Consider the following 20,416-nt stretch of genomic DNA (forward strand, 5'->3'; position numbering starts at 1 on the left):
TTGACAACACATACTAAGGAGCAAGAGCTTCCAGGAATGTGTTATTTAGGTAGTTATTTGTGAAGAAGTGACAGCCCAGTGAGTAGTCTGACAGCCCAGTGAGTAGTCTGACAGCCCAGTGAGTGGTCTGACAGCCCTGTGAGTAATCTGACAGCCCAGTGAGTAGTCTTACAGACCAGTGAGTAGTGTGACAGCCTAGTGAGTAGTCTTACAGACCAGTGAGTAGTGTGACAGCCCAGTGAGTAGTCTTACAGACCAGTGAGTAGTGTGACAGCCCAGTGAGTGGTCTGACAGTCCAGTGAGTAGTGTGACAGACCTGTGAGTAGTGTGGCAGCCCAGTGAGTAGTGTGACAGACCTGTGAGTAGTGTGGCAGCCCAGTGAGTAGTCTCTTGTGGGCCAGTGCTGGGGTGTGAACCATACTTTTAAGAACCATAATCTGGACACTGCTATTCCATCAGAAAGAGGGAGCTACACAGTCCACAAGTACCTTCTGTAGTGCTGCTGAGAGTCGTGCCACCTCTGACTCGGCCTGTCCGCGGCGCATGTCCAGCTTATTAGCCATATCCCGGGTGGCCAGCAGGTCCTTCTCCACTTTGTATTTCTCCTGCTCCAGCTTGCGGCACTCCTCCTCCAGCTCATCGCTCCGCTGACTTGCCTCCATCACCTGGTGTCAAGAAAGTGGTTGGTCATTCTTATTCATGATTTTTTACAATGTTTTTCATCTAGCCAGTTTGTCATCTACACAAGGTAAAGAATACTTTTTTTAATATCAAAGGGGAGGCAGTGGCCAAATGGTTAGTAAATGGATGTGGTGATTCCAAGCACCTGGGATCAAGACTTGCCACAAACGGTTGACAGTTTTCAACCATTTTCAAGTAAGTGAAGATTACTCACATGTCGTCAAGGCACCCATCAATCAATACAATGTTCAGTAATTTTTTGGTCAAGAGGAGCACCAGGGGACAGCATGGGCCAAGTGAGTTTTATATCATGGCAGCCACTATAAATAAAATTCGTTGGTCCCAGCAATAGTGTTAAGAGCTACACACATGGGAAATAAGAAGATAATCAAGGGAAAGAAAAAGTATATGACGATTGGTACATGGAGCTTCACATCAGATTAAGACTTCTAAAGTCATGTCATAATTTTTGCCAAATGATATCTTAACACTTCACTCTTGCAAGGGTTGGAAAAAATATTCATGAACTTTCCAGTGAAGAGGATAAAGAAGTTAAGATGCTGGTATGCTTTTGCATTAGTTATGACAGGAAAGAGATGACAGTAGAGGCTTATGCAACAAATCATGGAATGAGAGGAGGATGTATTCAAGAAATCTAAGGAACAAGACATAACATTGCCTTTACAATGTTAATTAAAATTATAATGCAGCAGATTGTATGAAGTTGGAAACAATAAGTTTATGGTAGGGAGTTGATGATTCTTCCTTGTTTAAAAAAAATTACTGAAAAAGCAGTGGAGCCTTTCACCATATTTAAAAAGTGTATTCCATACAACACCAGATAATGCCCCTCCATCAAGATATATGGTAGAATTCACTAACCCATGAAGTTGATTTAGTTGAGTTATGAAATTCTGAAAATTCTTGAACCCCAGGGGGACAAGCACTGCCATTCAGCTGTTTCTCCTCAGAAAAATGAAAAGAAAACCAAAGAACACACCTGTGAGATGAGCTGCTCCCGCTCCTCCTTGAACTTGGCCATGAGCTGCTCCATCTTGTTCACCTCCTCCTGCCGCGTGGTGGCCGCCTCCTCCAGGGTGGCGTTGAGGGAGTTCAGGGAGGACACCGTCTCCTTCAGGCTTAAGTACTGCTTCCTCAGGGCGGACTGGTCAGTATCCTGCCAAGAGAAGGGCGTGAGACCTCCAATGAAATGGATCAATGGAGTGGATGAGCATTAGAGAAAGTTGGCAGGCAAGGAACTGAGTGTACTGAGAGGAAATGGTGAAAGAAGGAAAATTTGACTCTTTTGCAGTGGTCATCCCTTGGGGGAAGTTCTCGTAAAAGGACAGAGCATCAGAGATAGATAGGTAGATAATCTGTAATATCTAATAGTCTGCCATCAGCATCCTTCTCATGATTCCTATTACTTTTTAGCCTACAGTACACCTCCTCTTCCTCCTCAATTAACAAACACCTGCTGCATAACTCTTGCCTGGAACTGTCATTTAAACTGCCTTTTCCATTTCACTCATCCACACAACTTCCTGACCTGTTGAATTCTTATATACTGCTGACCCAACCTTTGTCCCTCTTGCTAATATGCCCTAGTAATGCATCTTCCTCCCCTGGTAACAACCCCTTCCTTCTCCTCCTCCTTAGAGACCTCCTTGGCTGACCTTGGATGCCATCACGTGGGTCATCTCCTCCAGGGTGCGGCAGTACTCCTGGGCCTTCTTCTTAAAGTTGTCCTTGGAGGTGATGCACTTGTCCAGCTCCTCGCGAAGCTTCTTGTGCTCCTGCGTGAGGCCCATCAGCTCCTTGTGCAGCCGCCTGAAGGGATGGCAGGGAGGTGAGAGATGGAACAGGGAAGAGAGAAGAGACAAGATGGTACAGGGAAGAGAGAAGAGACAAGATGGTACAGGGAAGAGAGAAGAGACGACATGGTAAAGGGAAGAGAGAAGAGACGAGATGGTACAGGGAAAAGAGACGAGATGGTACAGGGAAGAGAGAAGAGACGAGATGGTACAGGGAAGAGAGAAGAGACGAGATGGTACAGGGAAGAGAGAAGAGACGAGATGGTACAGGGAAGAGAGAAGAGATGAGATGGTACAGGGAAGAGAGAAGAGACGAGATGGTACAGGGAAGAGAGAAGAGACGAGATGGTACAGGGAAGAGAGAAGAGATGAGATGGTACAGGGAAGATTTCAAAAGTTGGACAGGAGAAAAATTTGATGGTAATATGATGAGAGAGAGAGACAGGAGAGATAACTTATTAGATTGGACAGAATGAATAGCTAGACACGAGAGATAATTGATGGAAGCGTGAAGTGGAAAACCAGACTAACAGTAATTAAAGAAATATGTGAGAAAATTAATCATTCCAGACATATCATTAGACGAATGGAATATATTACTGGAATAAGCTGTGTGTAGGTAGGTTACAGGTATATGTGGGGTGTGTACAGGTGTATGTGGGGTGTGTACAGACATATGCAGGGTGTGTACAGATATATGCGGGGTGTGTAGCCAAAAAAACATTCCCGGTTTTACTGATAAATGTAAAAAAATTAAATAAAAATAAATTGTTTCAAAAGGGGGGACTCCACATGCTTGACTTATTCCTATGAAAATGATTTGCTAATAATGAATAGGTAAGAAATGAGTGCTGGCAAGTATAAAATGATAATGTATATGGAAATAACATACTTTCTTGATAAAACCTTTAATCAATTCATCCATCAATCTCTGTCTCTATCTACCCATCTATCTCTTCTTATCCCTTCCCTTTCAATCGTTCACATTCCTTTCCTTTTCATTTATTCTCTCTCTCTCTCTCACCGTATCTCCTTGTTGGCGGCGTCCCTGGCCTGGGTCGTCGCCACCAGGTCCTGCTGCAGCCTGTCGCCACGCCGCTCCGCCGCCGTGGCCGCCGACACCGAGGCCCTGACGGAGGAGAGGTGTTTGTAATGATGGTAGTACTGTACGTAGTAGTAGTAATGGTAGTAGTAGTAGTAGTAGTAGTAGTAGTAGTAGTAGTAGTAGTAGTAATACAACAACAATAACAACAATAACATCAACAACAACAATAATAATAATAATAATAATAATAATAATAATAATAATAATAATAATAATACCTAATAATAATAATACCTAATAATAATAATAATAATAATAATAATAATAATAATAATAATAATAATAATAATAATAGTAATAATAATAATAACAACAACAACAATAAAAGAAAAGAAAGGAAGGTGGTACATTCTGAAAAAAAAAAAAATCGTGATACTTAGTCAAGCCTAAATTTCGCACAATGAATGATTAAATGAATGTATAAAGGAATGATTAAATGAATGAAACTACAACGTGCGAAGAAAGAATCTGGAAAGATTGAGAAATCATTGAAAAGGTTAATATGATTGGACTATTAAATGATGATGATAATGAGACTATTAGAATATCATCGAAAGCATGACGACGACGACAATAATGACCAACAACGCCGGCGACGGCAGGAATGGAGTGAATACAAGAGTTGCGTCTTCCAGTACGAATACGCGTACGTCAAATTACAACGATTTCACGGAAACGGTTTTAATTCTAATACACATACGAATACTTCTCGAAAGTATCATGAGTACATTCATGAATACTTTTCACTGAAAAAAATACCTTCTTGACGAAATTGGGTAGGCTTTAGAACCGTTCTAAAGTTAAGCAACAGATAGATGAGCTCATGAACCTGTACTGTACACGACCATTACACGTCTCCCCCTGAGGCTGGAAATGTAAGGAACAACGGCTGTTATTTCTGATAATAAATTTTGAAGTATTCGTCAGATTATTCACAGAATACGAATACTTTTCCCTTGTATTCGAATACGAATGAGAATAATTTGATTTCTACCAATAATTATTCGAATACGGTATTCGAATGTATTTTTACATACGAATACCGAATACGAATACTCCATCCCTGGGTAACGAGGATGAAGAACAAGAGCTTTCCCTGCTTTAAAACAAATTGCTTTCGCTTACTCTCTCTCTCTCTCTCTCTCTCTCTCTCTCTCAGTGAAACTCTGGAGACAATATGGCCGCCGCGGGGAGGCGCTGTATAAACAAGAGCCCAGCCGTCGCTCCAGGCATCAGCAAACACTTTCCCGAGCGCCATTACTCCTGCCATCACACACACACACACACACACACGATCACTTCTGCCATGAACATCCACCTTTCGCAACTCATGACAATACGAAAGAAAAAAATAGATAAAAACAGTAGTATATATGAACACACACACACACACACACACGTCAGTCTACAGTTTCTACACACCTGCAACAATAAACTATCAATCAATCAATCAACGGAAGAGAAAAGGGATACAGAAAAAAAAAAAAACGAAAGATAAGGAGAAAGAAAGTAAAGGAGAATGACTGACTGACTAAGACAATGAATGAATGAATGAATGAATGAAAGTAAATTCCGCAATGAAGAAAAAAAACAAGACAAACCTCTGACACTTAAAAACGAGAGAGAGAGAGAGAGAGAGAGAGAGAGAGAGAGAGAGAGAGAGAGAGAGAGAGAGAGAGAGAGAGAGAGAGAGAAGAAGAAGAACTGAAGGAAGGAAGACAGAATAGAAGCAATAAAAGCAAGGAAGGAAGGAAGGAAGGAAGGAAGATGAAATAATAAAAAAGAAGACAAATAAATATGATCTCTTTATTACCAAGATGCAACCACTTCATCAAACCATCATTAAAAAAAAAATCATTACCGGATATGATGATTATATTGATTGCAACGATCGAGGTGTCATTTACAATATATCAACAATTAATACAACAAAATAACGCAGTGCCACCTAGAAACGCAGGGAGGAAAGAAAAAGAGAGAAGGAGCAAGAGTATGAGACTGACGGAAAAAAAAGGAAAGAAATAAAAAAAAGGAAAGATAGAAAGAAAAAAAGAAAGAAAACAGGGAAGGAGGAGGAGTAAGGGACTGAAAAATGAAAGGAAAGGAAGAAAAGAATAAAGAAACGAACAAAGAAAGACAGAAAGAGAGAGAAAAGGAGCAGGAAATCAGAAAAGGAGAGGGAACTGAGTAAGGAAGGGGAGGATGGAGGGAAGGAAGGGGGAAGGAACAGGCAGGAAGGACGGGGAGGGGGGGGGGATGGAGGAAGATGAAGAGCCAAGACGCGCGCTATATTTCCGACTGGTGTGATTTCTCTCGTCGCCTCAATTAGCTCAGAAATAAAAAGAAGAGGCAGCGGAGCGAAACGAGTGTAACAACTGTTGGTTAGATCATTACCGTAAAGAAGCTGCAGGAGGTGGAGGTGGAGGAGGAGGAGGAAAAGAAGATAATGAAGAATAGAAAAGCGACAGAATAAAGAAATGGAAGTGGAGGAATGGAAGTGACATGATGAGAAGGGAAAAAAAAAAGAAAGAAGAGACGAATAAGATGAAGAAGAAAATATAAAAAAGAAAAAAAAGAGAAACGAAGAAAAAGAAGAAATAAGGAAAAAAAAAGAGGCTGCATGCGAGAAAAAAGAAGAAAGGAAGGAAAAGAAGTAGAAACGGAAAGACGAGGAGAAAGAAAGAAAAAAATAATAAAATCAATAATAACACGAAGAAAAACGGGAGAAGGAGAAGAAGAAGAAGAAGAAGAAGAAGAAGAAGAGGAGGAGGAGGAGGACGTTGCAAGATTAAGGTAATAGAAAAAGTGTATCTATCGTGGTGGTGGTGATGATGGTGGTGGTGAAAAAGATGTAGCCTATTCGTGGTAAATGGTGGTGATGGTGATAGTGGTGATGGTGGTGATGATGGTGGTGATGAAAAAGATGTAGCCTATTCGTGGTAAATGGTGGTGATGGTGATAGTGGTGATGGTGGTGATGGTGGTGGTGAGAGCGAGAAAATACCACTGGTCCATAGACATCACGTGACCTGCCAGAGATAATACTCACGCCATGCCGGAGGGAAGGGGGGGGTTGGGGGAGAGAGAGAGAGAGAGAGAGAGAGAGAGAGAGAGAGAGAGAGAGAGAGAGAGAGAGAGAGAGAATGGAGGGATTTCGGAAGGATAAAGAAAGAGAGGAATGAAGGAAGGAAATAAAAACAAGGAAGAAAGGAGTAAAAGATGAAATAATGAAGAAAAGAATAAAGAAACAACAACAACAACAAAAATGATTAGCAAATACGATGATGCAGTTCCTCCACCAAGAAAGAAAAAATAATGACAACAACAATAATGACAAACAAACAAACAAACAAACAAACAAACAAACACAGGCTATTTAAGACCAAGGCAAGTGTGGGAGGAGAAGGACGAAGAGGAGGAGGAGGTGGAAGAGAAGAACGAGAAGGAGAAGGAGGAGGAGAAGAAGGACGAGGAAGAAGAGAAGGAGGAAGAGGAAGAGAAGAACGAGAAGGAAGAGTAGGAAGAAGAGGAGAAGGACGAAGAAGAAGGGGAGGAGGAAGAGAAGAACGAGAAGGAGGAGGAGAAGAACGAGAAGGAGGAGGAGGAGGAAGAAGAGAGGAAGGACGAGGAAGAAGAGAAGGAGGATCAGGAAGAGTAGAACGAGAAGGAATAGTAGGAAGAAGAGAAGATGGATGAAGAGGAGGAGAAGGAAGAGAAAGAGAACATAAATTAACAAGTAAAAAAAAAAGGAAAATAAAGAGAGCAAGCAAAGAAAAAAAAAAAGAAAGAAAGAACAGTTCACGTGTTGGCGTTAAAGGCATGAGGTGACATTCCTTTGGGCGAGAAAGTGTGTGTGGGTGAGAGAGAGAGAGAGAGAGAGAGAGAGAGAGACGCATTAATATCATCCTTAGCCTACATATAGCAGCAGGCAGCAGCAAAACAACACCATATGGTTCTAAATCACAACTTTATGAGCGAGCTGGAAAGGGAATTAAAGGGAGAGAGCAAAACAAGAGAAGACACAGAGAAGGCGATAAAAGAGGGCACTGGACACACACACGAGAGATAGGTGATGAAAGAGGGAGATAGAAACACAAAAGAAGAGATAGGAGACGATGAGAGAAGTAGAAAGCGAAACAGAGAAGAGGCAGAGAAGGCGATAAGAGGGCATTGGACACACACGAGAGATAGAAGGTGATGAAAGAGGGAGATAGAAACACAAAAGAAGAGATACGAGACGATGAGAGAAGTAGAAAGCGAAACAGAGAAGAGGCAGAGAAGGCGATAAAAGAGGGCACTGGACACACACACGAGAGATAGAAGGTGACGAAAGAGGGAGACAGAAACACAAAAGAAGAAATAGGAGACGATGAGAGAGGTAGAAAGCGAAACAGAGGAGAGAGAAGGCGATAAAAGAGGGCAATAGAAACACACACGGGAGATAGAAGACGATGAAAGAAGGAACTAGAAAAACAAAGAAGAGATACAAGACGATGAGAGAGGAAGACACCAACACGGAAGAGATAAAAGGAGATGAAAAAAGGAACCAAGAAAAATACAAGAGAAACAGAAGGCGATAAAAGAGAGAGAGAGAGAGAGATCTAGAAACACACGAAGAGATACGAAGCAATGAAAGATGAAAACAGAAGCACATAAGAGAGATAGGTGACAATAAAGAAGGGAGATACCAACACATAGAAGAGATATGAGACGATGAAGGAGGGAATCAAACTCACACATTAGGCGATGAAGGAGGTGTGTTGAACGAGATACGAAGGAGGCGATGAAGGAGGTGGGAAGGAGACACCAACACACAGAAGAGAGGTAAGACGATGAAAGAAGGAACTAGAAAAACACAATAGAGATGGGATATAAAAGAGGGAGATAACAACACACAGAGGAGAGATAAGGCGATGAAAGAAGGAACTAGCAAAACACATTAGAGATACGAGATGAAAGAGGGAGATAGCAACACACATAAGAGATGGCTACGAAGAGACAGAGAGGGAGCTAGAAACTTATTAAAGAGATAAGCAGCGATGAGGGAAGGCTACACCACTAATACAGAGATAAAGATAGAACTAGGAATGAGATACAAACACGGAGAATAGATATTAAATTCGATAAAAGAAGGAATTACCAACACACAGAACAGATATAAGGGACGAAGAAGGAGGGAGATGCAACAAAGAAAAGAGAAACGAGGAGACAGAAGAGGAAGATACTAATATACGAAAGACAAGAGAATATAAAAGAGAAATTAGGAAACCCACATAAGAGATAAGAAGCAATGCAGGAGGGAGATAGCAACAAACAGAAGAGATACGAGGAGATATAAGAAAGAGGGAGATACCAATATACAAAAGTCAATAAAAGAGAAAATTGGGACCCCACATAAGAAGCAATGAAGGAGGGAGATAGCACCACACATAAGAAATAAATGCGAACTCATAACGATAGCACTAGAAACATACTTAGAGAGATACAAGGCGATAAAAGAGGGAACTATCAACACATACACAGAAGAGAGAAACGATATCACATTGTACTCGTTTAAGAAAGAGATATGAAGAAAAACTCGACCTATTCAATCCCGGTCCTTATTAAGATTGATACCCTCGGCTAATAAATCAATTACCCCCCCCCCCCCAAAAAAAAAAAGGGTATCCACGTAGTAGTAGGTAGAAAGGGAGGTGGTAAAGGTAAGGTGATGAACAGGTTACAGGTTACAGGTAGGCAGGTAGAATGGTTGGCTAAAAGGTAGGTAGCTGTTTTTATTATGGGTATATGTCGGTAGGTGTGTGGGTACGGTTAGATGATTGATAGATAAATAGATAGATAAATGGATAGATAGATGGGTAGATAGTTAGACAGACAAGATAAGGTTACAGGTAGGTAGACAGGCAGGCAGATATAATGGTAGGATGAAAGGTAGGTATCTAGGTATATGTAAATAGGTGTAAAGGTATAGATAGATAGATAGATAGATAAATGGATAGATAGATAGATGGATAGTTAGTTAGACAGACAAGATAAGGTTACAGGTAGGTAGACAGGCAGGCAGGTAGAATGGAATGATGAAAGGTAGAAATCTAGGTATATGTAGGTAGTTATAAGGGTGTAGATAGATAGATAGATAGACAGACAGACTTAGTGAAAATATGAACCCATGTAGAACCATTAAATCATTACAAGCACTTATTAACTAATCACAAAACACTAATATTATACCGGCTTTCACCACCACGATCACCACCACCGCCACTCTCACCACCACCACCACCACCACCACCACCACTCTCACCACCACCACCACGATCACCACCACCACCACGATCACCACCACCGTCACTCTCACCACCACCACCACGATCACCACCACCACCACCACCACCACCACGATCACCACCACCGCCACGATCACCACCACCACCACGATCACCACCACCATCACTCTCACCACCACCACCACCACCACCACCACCTCAACGGAAAGAATAATAACGGTAAAAATAAACGACGGTGATCACACTAATTACAGAGCACAGGTAGGATGCATTACTGGGCTCATTAATCAAGGAACGCAAGGTGGTCATTAAGGGAAAGTGATAATAAAATAATAAGTGATAATGGGGAGGTGGTGGCTGAGTGGTTAGCGTGCAGGCGCCGCGTCAAGAGGAAGTGGGTTCGTGTCCCGCCCATCGACACAAGCTGGGATTTTTCAGTCACCGCCGAGTGGCCTAGGTGCTGTATTTTAAGACACCGTCGCTGCTCACATCAACTATTTTTAAAGGTCAAAGAGGGGATCAATCGGGTTTGCATGAGTGTTTTTTTAAGGTTCATGGTACAGAGGAAGGGTCAAACTACCACCAGGGTCATAAAACTACCCCTGGAAAGGCCTACAGCTCCCACGAAAGCCATGTCAAATACGTGAACTTGGGCGACGAAATGTTTTAAAATACGACCCTAAGACTACCCACATGCTGTCCTGAAGACCACCTATCAACCTGGACTATAGATTATCTAAAGAGAGGATCAGAGATGAGCTCCGTGGGGCAGCATGAGCCAAGCAAGATGGTGCCACTGTAAACACCTGCCTGCGTCACAACGGGTTAGGGAGGCTGACCATCAGGCCCCATCAAGAAAGCTTACCTGCGCGAGAGGCCGAAACGTAAAAAATAAAAAAATAAAAAAATAAAATTAAAATAAAATAAAGCAGGAAAATATTATAACATGTGTTCCTGACGTGTCTCGTGGTTGTTTATTTGTTTATGTGATAGTTTACGTAATGATGGTGATGATGAGTGTGATTGTGAAGATAATGAATGAAGTGAGAGAAGCTGTAGTAGTAAAAGTAGTAGTAGTAGTAGTAGTAGTAGTAGTAGTAGTAGTAGTAGTAGTAGTAGTAGTAGTAGTAGTAGTAGTAGTAGTAGTAGTAGTAGTAGTAGTAGTAGTAGTAGTAGTAGTAGTAGTAGTAGTAGTAGTATAAAACAAGAACACCACCAACAACAAAAAGAACAAGACTGAGAACAAGAAGAAGCTGCAGTAGTAAAATTAGCAGTTTAAATCTATTCCCGACCCTCATCTCATTACATACAAAGCTAACTTCTCTTTCAATCCTTCAAGTAACATTCTCTCCTTACAGCCCATCACCCCTCCATCCTTCACTCCTTTCCCTCTCTCTATTCATCCTATTCCTACCATATCCTATTCCCATCATAATCCATAAAGACAACTTCTCGTTCAATTGGTCTAGTAACTTTCTCTCCTTATACCCCATCACCCTTCCATCCTTCACTCCTTTCCCTCTCTCTATCCATCCTATTCCTACCATATCCTATTCCCATTACAGGTAGGAAGGCAGGCAGGCAGGTATAATGGTAGGATGAAAAGTAGAAATCTAGGTATATGTAGGTAGTTATAAAGGTATAGATAGATAGACAGACTTAGTGAGAATATCAACGCATGTAGTAATAAATAATAAGTAAATAAAAATAAAGCTAACTTATCGTTCAACTGATCCAGTAAATTTATCTCCTTACAGCCCATCGGTCCTCCACACCACACACACTCCTACCACGCTGCACCTCAACGCAAGGCCACCGAGGAGTCATTTACCTACTTACTATCTATACACACACGCGGGCAGGGTTAAGAGAATTACGGGTTGGCTCGCTTCCCGAGTTCTGCGCACTGACGTGACGTCACTCAGATGCGGGGTGGGTGGTGGCTGGAAGGGGAGCATGTTTACCAGAAAGAAACAGGGTGGATAGTAAGAGTAACTACGACAAACTCACCTTACTCTCATGTACACACAGACTCTCTCTCTCTCTCTCTCTCTCTCTCTCTCTCTCTCTCTCTCTCTCTCTCTCTCTCTCTCTCTCTCTCTCTCTCTCTCTGTGTGTGTGTGTGTGTGTGTGTGTGTGTGTGTGTGTGTAGGGGATGACAGAGTCCGTGTGTGTTTGTGTGTGTGTGTGTGTGTGTGTGTGTGTGTGTGTGTGTGTGTAAGACAGCTGCGTGACGTCATGCGCCAACCCTGTTCGTTTTTACTCAGAAATGGGCCAACCCTGTATTCTCTTAATCCTGACGCGGGGAGCCGAGGGAGCGAGGGGAGGGAAAGGAAGGTCACAGGATCATTAGGAGGGACCGCAGATGTTACGCGTTCTCCCCGCCGCCGCAGCATCGCCCCCTCTCTTACGGTTACCCACGAGTCGCCTTTCCAAGATGCCGACACACAGGGCCAGTTCGACAGTCCAACACAGAATCATTGTAAGCGCCGAAACCAAACTATGTTCACTACAATGATCCGTTATCTCTACTCAATACCATACGCTAAAGAGATTCCCTGTGTGGTTTTCTATAGTTTCCTTCTTTTTATATCAACGCCAAACACTATCAGGGAATGTTCATAGTATTTTGTGTTTGGCTGGGGAGCTTACGAACTTGGTGTAATGGACTGTAAAACTGGTCCACAGACACAGACGGACATACAGGCGCACTTATGAACAAACACCTCCGGAAGTCTTCTCGGTCGATGTAGAGAATGTTTATCTGTTTGTACGCACCACCTACCAATTCGTACTCATATGAAGGGGAGGAAAATACTGATAAACTGAGATGAGAAATAGAAAAAAAGGACCTGGGCATCTCTTCTGGGTTAGAATAAAAAAAAAATGGTGTAAAATTGAAGGCAGATTAAGTTTCTCATTTTTTTGTTTGTTTGTGTATCTTAGAGTAATTGTGTTTTAGTTATGATTATGTACTAAAAGGATGGCTGCGTACGAAGAGGTGGGCTAACTCTGAGCAACACACACACACACACACACACACACACACACACACACGTCCACCATCATGTTGAGTATAAAAAACATATTGCAGGGAAGGGAAAGCAGGACCACGATAAGCCTAAGTTCCTTTTCTCTTATCCGAGGGGTTGATGAGGACATAGAAAGTGCCATCATAGAAAGTGAGAAAGTGAAACAGTGATGGGGCGGAAATGTCACCCAATCTCTCTCTTCGGTTAAATGGTGAACCACTATAATTAGCTACGCCTTCTACTACTACTACTACTACTACTATTAACTATCTCTATTATTATTACTATTATTATTATTATTATTACTACTACTACTACTACTGTTTATACCGCAGTCATAATAATAAAAATGATAATGATAGTGATAATAAAAAGAAAAAAGAAAACATAATAATAGTAACAAAATATCGTCATTATTACTGTTATTATTTATTATTTATCAGTACTATCGTTTTTTATCATCATGTTAATAGTAGTAGTAGTAGTAGTAGTAGTAGTACGAAGCAGTAGTAGTAGTAGTAGTAGTAGTAGTAGTAGTAGTAGTAGTAGTAGTAGTAGTAGTAGCAGTACGAAGTAGTAATAGTAGTAGTGGTAGTAGTAGTAGTAGTAGTAGTACGGAGCAGTAGTAGTAGTAGTAGTAGTAGCAGTAGTAGTAGCAGCAGTAGCAGAAGTAGTAGTAGTAGTAGTACCCACACTAAAAAAATATACAGTGAAATCACAAAGAACCTGTCCTTTGAATCTCTAACCTTTCAGCAGATGAGGAGGAAGAAGAAGAGGAAGAAGAGGAGGAAGGGGAAGAGGATGATGTGGTGATAATGGCAGAGGCGGTGATGGTGGTGGTGGTTGTGGTGGTGGTGGTGGTGTTCTTGTTGTTGTTGGTGGTGGTGGTGGTGATGATGATGGTGGTGGTGATGGTGGAGATTGTGAAGGGTATGAAGGCGGTGGTGTTAGGGATGGTGGTGGTTTTTGGAAGTGATGGTGGCCAAAGATTAAGTCAAGGAAGAAGAGTAGGAGGAAGAGGCGGAGGATAAGGAGGAAGAGGAATGGGGGGTGGAAGGAAAGGGAGTGGAGGGGGGAGTACGGAGACAAAAGTGGACGAGGACGAGAACGACAATTAAAAAAAAAAAAAAAAAAAAAAACACGCACCGGGGAGGACAAGTCTGGATTTTACTCTTTACGATTCTCACTAAAAAGAAAAAAACACAACCAGACGACTCCTTTGTTTCTTATCTCCCTTCCTCTTGACAGCGCCGCGTTGCCACCCAGACCGAGGGGAGGAGGAGGAGGAGAAGGAGAAGAGGAGGAGGAGGAGGAGGAAGCTTGAGAGGGGAAAGTAAAGGAAGAGTAAAATATGAAGAAAATGCAAGAGGAAAAAAGAGAAAGAGGGTGAATTAAGAGAGAGAGAGAGAGAGAGAGAGAGAGAGAGAGAGAGAGAGAGAGAGAGAGAGAGAGAGAGAAAGTAGTATAGACAGATAAAAGACGAAAAATAAAGAAGCTAAATAAGGTTAATAATGGAGAGAAAAAGAAGGGAAAGATAATGAATGATAGAAAGGAAGGAAGGAAGGAAGGAAGGAAGGAAAAAGGGAGAGAGAGAGAGAGAGAGAGAGAGAGAGAGAGAGAGAGAGAGAGAGAGAGAGAGAGAGAGAGAGAGAGAGAGAGAGAGAGAGAGAGAGAGAGAGAGAGAGAGAGAGAGAGAGAGAGAGAGAGAGAGAGAAAGTTAGGTTAGTTATTAATAGAGAGGACCAGAAAAAAAAGTGGATGGTAAAATAAGGAAGAAAATTATGAAAAAAGGTGAAGATGGAGAAATCGGGAGCCATAGAACTGTTATAAAAGAAAGAGTTTCGGGAGGAGGAGGAGGAGGAGGAGGAGGAGGAAGGAGAAAAGGAGAAAATAAAGCAGAAAAAAATAAAGAAATAAATGAGAAAAAAACCGTAAACGAGAACGAGATGAAGAAGAGAAAGTAGATAAAAAAGAAAGAGAAGAAAAGCCAATAAAGAGGACGAGGAAAAAAATAATAAAGACAAGGAAAACGAAAACGAAAAGGAAGATAAAGAAAAAAAGTAAATGAAGAAAAAAAGCAGGTGAAGGATAAAAGGCAAAGGAGAGAAAAAAAACGAAAACGAAGAGGAAGATAAAGAAGAGAAAGTATATGAAGAAGAAGAAGAAGAAAAGAAAGAAGGAAAGAATAAAGATGAACAGCAACAGAGGAAGAATAAACATAAAATTGTCATGAAAACTAACAATCAAAACCAACACAGAAAACATTGAATCATGAAGACAAACAAGAGAGAGAGAGAGAGAGAGAGAGAGAGAGAGAGAGAGAGAGAGAGAGAGAGAGAGAGAGAGAGAGAGAGAGAGAGAGAGAGAGAGAGAGAGAGTGTGAGTCGCGCGTCAAACATCTGGCGTCGAGTGAAATTTTGGCAGGAAATGCAAATAAATTATCATCACTTCTGTTCTTCTTCCTTTACTCCTTCTGAACGAGTCTTGAAGGAGGAGGAGGAAGAAGAGGAGAAAGAAGGAGGAGGAGAAGGGGATGAAGAAAACTACGATCACAACAAGAATAATAAGGAAAAGATGATAATAAAATACGTGGAGAAGAAGAAAAAAAAGGAGAAGAAGAAGAAGAAGAAGAAGAAGAAGAAGAAAAGGAGGAGGAGGAGAAGGAAGAAGAAAAAGAGGAAAAAGAAGAAGAAAAGGAGAAAAGAAGAAAAAGAAGGATAATAATAATAAAAGAAGAAGAAGAAGAACAACAACAACAACAACAACAACAACTACATCAACAACAAGAAAAATAATAATGAAAATAAAAAGATGAAGATTCAAAACCCTGCAAACTCCAGGTGTTCAGTCCAATTCGCGTTATTTCATCACACTCAAGTTTGTACAAAAAAGAAAGCGATACATAACCTATTTTTCAAGGACAGGATATTGCAACACCGTTTTAAAATACATACTTTACATAACGCCTTCCAACGTATTCAAGTTACCTACGTATTACCGCATTCTGGTGGAAATTTCGTTATATCATATTAGGACCCTCACAGTTTTTTTTTTTTTTTCATATTAACTCATTTGGTTTTGATGGATTGATTTACCATTTCTTTTTCTTTTCTTTTTTAACAGCAAAGGAAGCAGCTCAAGGGCAACAAAAAGAAGGTGTAGAAAATATATATAAAAAAAAACGCTATCACTGCTCCTACGAAAGATGAAAGTGGAGTGGTCAAAAGAGAGATCGATTTCGGTCATTTACTCTTTATAATGTTTTTTTATATATATTTATACCACACCAGTTTTTTTTTCTTGCCATTTGTCACTTTTTTTTCATTTCCTTCCCATTTTCATTATATTTTCCCCGTTATGAATTGTCAACCTCCTGATGCTTATTTTTTTCCACTTCAAGAATTAATGTACTATTGCTGTCTATTTCCCTCCCTCCTCTTCCCTCTTTCCTCTTTCCTCTTTTCTTTCTCTTTCTTTCCTCTTTCTCGTTTCTCTTTTCTCTTTCTTCTTTTTTCACTTCGATTCCTTTCCTCTCTCTTTCTTTCCTCTTTCCTCTTTTTTTCACTTCAAGAATCAATGTACTCTTGCTGTCTTTTTCCCTCCCTCCTCTTTCTCTTTCTCTTTCTTTCCTCATTTTTCACTTCAAGAATTAATGTACTCTTTCCGTCTTTACTTCAAGAATTAATGTACTCTTCCCGTCTTTTTCCCTCCCCCCTCTTCCCTCTTTCCTCTTTTCTCTTTCTCTTTCCTCTTTTTTCACTGCAAGAATTAATGTACTCTTCCCGTCTTTTTCCCTCCCTCCTCTTCCCTCTTTCCTCTCCACTCCTGCTCTTCACGTTGTTGCCTCCTTAATTTACTTTCACTCCGTTGTCGTTTCCCCCCAAGCAACGACATTACCCAGGTGTTGGTCGTCCGGTTCTTTCCCCTCCCCTTCATGGCCCTGCTTTCCCTTTTTTTGGCCTCTTTATTACACTTTTACTTTTTCACGAGTCTTCTTTTTCATCTTTAGTCCTTCCAGATTTCGTTACTTTCCCAATAAACAAGAGGAACAAGATGAAGAACAGAAGAACAAGAACAAGAAAAACAAGAAGAAAAGAACAACAGAAAGAAAAAAGAACGAGTCTCCTTTTACGTCTTTAGTCCTTCCAGATTCCGTTACTTTCCCAATAAACAAGAGGAAAAAGATGAAGAACAGAAGAACAAGAACAAGAAAAACCAAGAAGAAAAGAACAACAGAAAGAAAAAAGAACGAGTCTCCTTTTCCATCTTTACTCCTTCCAGATTTCGTTACTTTCCCAATAAACAAGAGGAAAAAGATGAAGAACAGAAGAACAAGAACAAGAAAAACCAAGAAGAAAAAACAACAGAAAGAAAAAAGAACGAGTCTCCTTTTACGTCTTTAGTCCTTCCAGATTCCGTTACTTTCCCAATAAACAAGAGGAACAAGATGAAGAACAGAAGAACAAGAACAAGAAAAACAAGAAGAAAAGAACAACAGAAAGAAAAAGAAGAACGAGTCTCCATTTTCATCTTTAGTCCTTCCAGATTCCGTTACTTTCCCAATAAACAAGAGGAAAAAGATGAAGAACAGAAGAACAAGAACAAGAAAAACAAGAAGAAAAAACAACAAAGAAAAAGAAGAACGAGTCTCCTTTCCCATCTTAGTCCTTCCAGATTCCGTTACTTTCCCAATAAACAAGAGGAACAAGACGAAGAACAGAAGAACAAGAACAAGAAAAACAAGAAGAAAAAACAACAAAGAAAAAGAAGAACGAGTCTCCTTTCCCATCTTAGTCCTTCCAGATTCCGTTACTTTCACAATAAACAAGAGGAAAAAGATGAAGAACAGAATAACAACAACAAGAAAAACAAGAAGAAAAAACAACAGAAAGAAAAAGAAGAACAAGAGCAAGTACAAGAAAGACATCAACATCAACAACAACAACAACAACAAACACAACAAAAATACGTCAACAATATTTCTCTTCCATATTTTGTTGTTACATTTTTCGTTATCCTTTTTATTACAGTTAATCTTAATATTTGTTTTCGTATCCATTTTCTTTCACAGTATTTACCTTTTCCCGATTCTGCTGTAAGACTCGTAGTTATTCTCTTCTTCTATTAGTTAATCACTGTCTTTACTCTCGTCCTCTTCCTCCCAAATTACAGTTTTATTATTCTCGATTTTCCTTACGTTCTCTTTCGCAATATTTACTTCATCCCCGATTCTGCGGTTACAATTCTCGTTACTCTCGTCCACTCGACCCCAATTAACAAATCTGTGGCTTTGTGATGATTTTTTTCATTTTGAAACATGATCCCCGCAGCTACCGGGTTAAATTTATGGTTCTTGTTTTCCCCAATTTAACCTCTAAACAAAATCATCCACATCAGCCACTTTTCTAAACACCACGATTACTTATTTTTTCTCTCCTCGCCTCACGTCTTTTTTGCTCTACCTTGAATGTATCGTGTTTACCCCCATCACCTCATTACCGCCGCCAAGTGTTGTTTTTCCCGTTAGTTTTCCCAACGTTAATCGAGACATGTGGTCAAGGGCGACGAAGGAGCAGGAGGAGGAGGAGGAGGAGGAGCAGGAGGAGGAGGAGAGGGGGGAGGAGGAGGGAAAAAAGTGAGTGAGAACAGGAAAGTGAGAGCGTATTGCAACTTCTGGTCTATATCAGTTTTATATTGCTGTTGTTGATACTCCTTGTGTGGTGGTCATTGTTACTCTTATTATTATTATCATTATTACTATTTTCATTATTTCCTTACTTCTTCTGTTAATGTTAAAAGTCGTGCCTCAGAAACGAGTGAAAACCATTGATGCAGAAAATCCAATGCAGTGAGAAACGTTACAAATATGTCAACTAATCCAAACAATTATTATTACTATCATTACCATTATTATTATTTTCCTTCTATTAGTAGCAAAAAAAAAAAAAGGCGTGCCTCAGAAACGAATAACAAGCGTCGGATCACAAAATTCAATGTAATGCGAAACGTGTTACAAATATGTCCACTAAACCAAACAATTATTATTACTATTATTACCATTATTGTTATTTTCCTTCTATTAGTAGCAAAAAAAAAAAAAGGCGTGCCTCAGAAACGAGTAACAACCATCGAAGCACAAACTCCAATGCAATACGAAACATGTTACAAATATGTCCACTAAACGAAACAATTGTTATTACTATTATTACCATTATCATTATTTTTCTTCTTATGTTAGTAGTAAAAGTCATACATCAGAAACGAGTAACAAGTGTTGGAGCACAGAATCCATTGCAAGGCGAAACGTGTTACAAAATATGTCAACTTAACCAAACAATTATTTTTTTCTATTATTACCATTATTATTATTATTTTCCTTCTTGTCAATAAAAAAAAAGTCGTGCCTCAGAAACTAGTAACAACCATCGAAGCACAAACTCCAATGCGATGCGAAACGTGTTACAAAATATGTCAACTTAACCAAACAATTATTTTTTTCTATTATTACCATTATTATTATTATTTTCCATCTTGTCAATAAAAAAAAAGTCGTGCCTCAGAAACTAGTAACAACCATCGAAGCACAAACTCCAATGCGATGCGAAACGTGTTACAAAATATGTCAACTTAACCAAACAATTATTTTTTTCTATTATTACCATTATTATTATTATTTTCCTTCTTGTCAATAAAAAAAAAGTCGTGCCTCAGAAACTAGTAACAACCACCGAAGCACAAACTCCAATGCAATACGAATCGTGTTACAAAATATGTCAACTAAGTCAAATAAGGAGCGAAGGGGTGACTGAGGAAGGTGTGAGTGTAGCAAACAGTGCATATCAAACCTCTCTCTCCCTCTCCCTCTCTTTCTGTGTGTGTGTGTGTGTGTGTGTGTGTGTGTAGTGGTGGTGGTGGTGGAGGGGGGGGGGAAGAGGGCAAAGGGCACGGGAAAGGATGTCAAAAAGTTATATCTGGTGTGTATGTGATCGAAAAAGCTTCAGATTCTGTCCACGGAGCCAAAATGAAGTGATGAGGGCGACGTGGGAGCGGAAAAACGTCAGCGGGATGATGATAAAGGTGGAAACGTCACCTGTATACAATATCCAGGTGTGATATTTATTGATGACACTGATGCAGCTGCTCCTTCTTGTCCTCCTCCTCCTCCTCCTCCTACAGCTACTACTACTACTACCACCACCACCACCACTACTACTACTACTACTACTACTTTAATTTATTCTTGTTTTTGTCGTTGTTGCGAAATTCAGCAAGTCAGGTGGTCATGGGTCAGTTATTTTCATTGAGTATACTGGTGTGTCCTCTCTCTCTCTCTCTCTCTCTCTCTGATCACAACCACCATCACCACTACCATCACCACAACCACTACCTTCACCACTACCACCACCAGCAGCAGCATCACTACCACTACAATCACCATCATCATCATCATCACAACACCAATAAAAAAAATACTTCCACCAAATTACGATCACGTCCA

At 40.4% G+C, this 20,416-nt stretch overlaps 1 protein-coding gene across 1 annotated transcript in view; it reads right to left on the reverse strand.

The window, feature by feature from the left end:
- LOC127008192 (centrosomal protein of 135 kDa-like) overlaps positions 1-20,416 on the reverse strand; it is an 82,358-nt gene that overhangs the window by 5,924 nt on the left and 56,018 nt on the right. The window contains exons 23-26 of the mRNA XM_050879880.1: positions 3,520-3,624; positions 2,358-2,511; positions 1,682-1,858; positions 489-665 (exon numbers count right to left, since the gene is read on the reverse strand). Of these exons, the coding sequence (XP_050735837.1) occupies positions 489-665; positions 1,682-1,858; positions 2,358-2,511; positions 3,520-3,624 (613 nt within the window). The remainder of the gene's footprint in view (positions 1-488; positions 666-1,681; positions 1,859-2,357; positions 2,512-3,519; positions 3,625-20,416) is intronic.

The sequence above is a fragment of the Eriocheir sinensis genome, chromosome 37, assembly GCF_024679095.1.
Source record: "Eriocheir sinensis breed Jianghai 21 chromosome 37, ASM2467909v1, whole genome shotgun sequence".
Taxonomy (NCBI): domain Eukaryota; kingdom Metazoa; phylum Arthropoda; class Malacostraca; order Decapoda; family Varunidae; genus Eriocheir; species Eriocheir sinensis.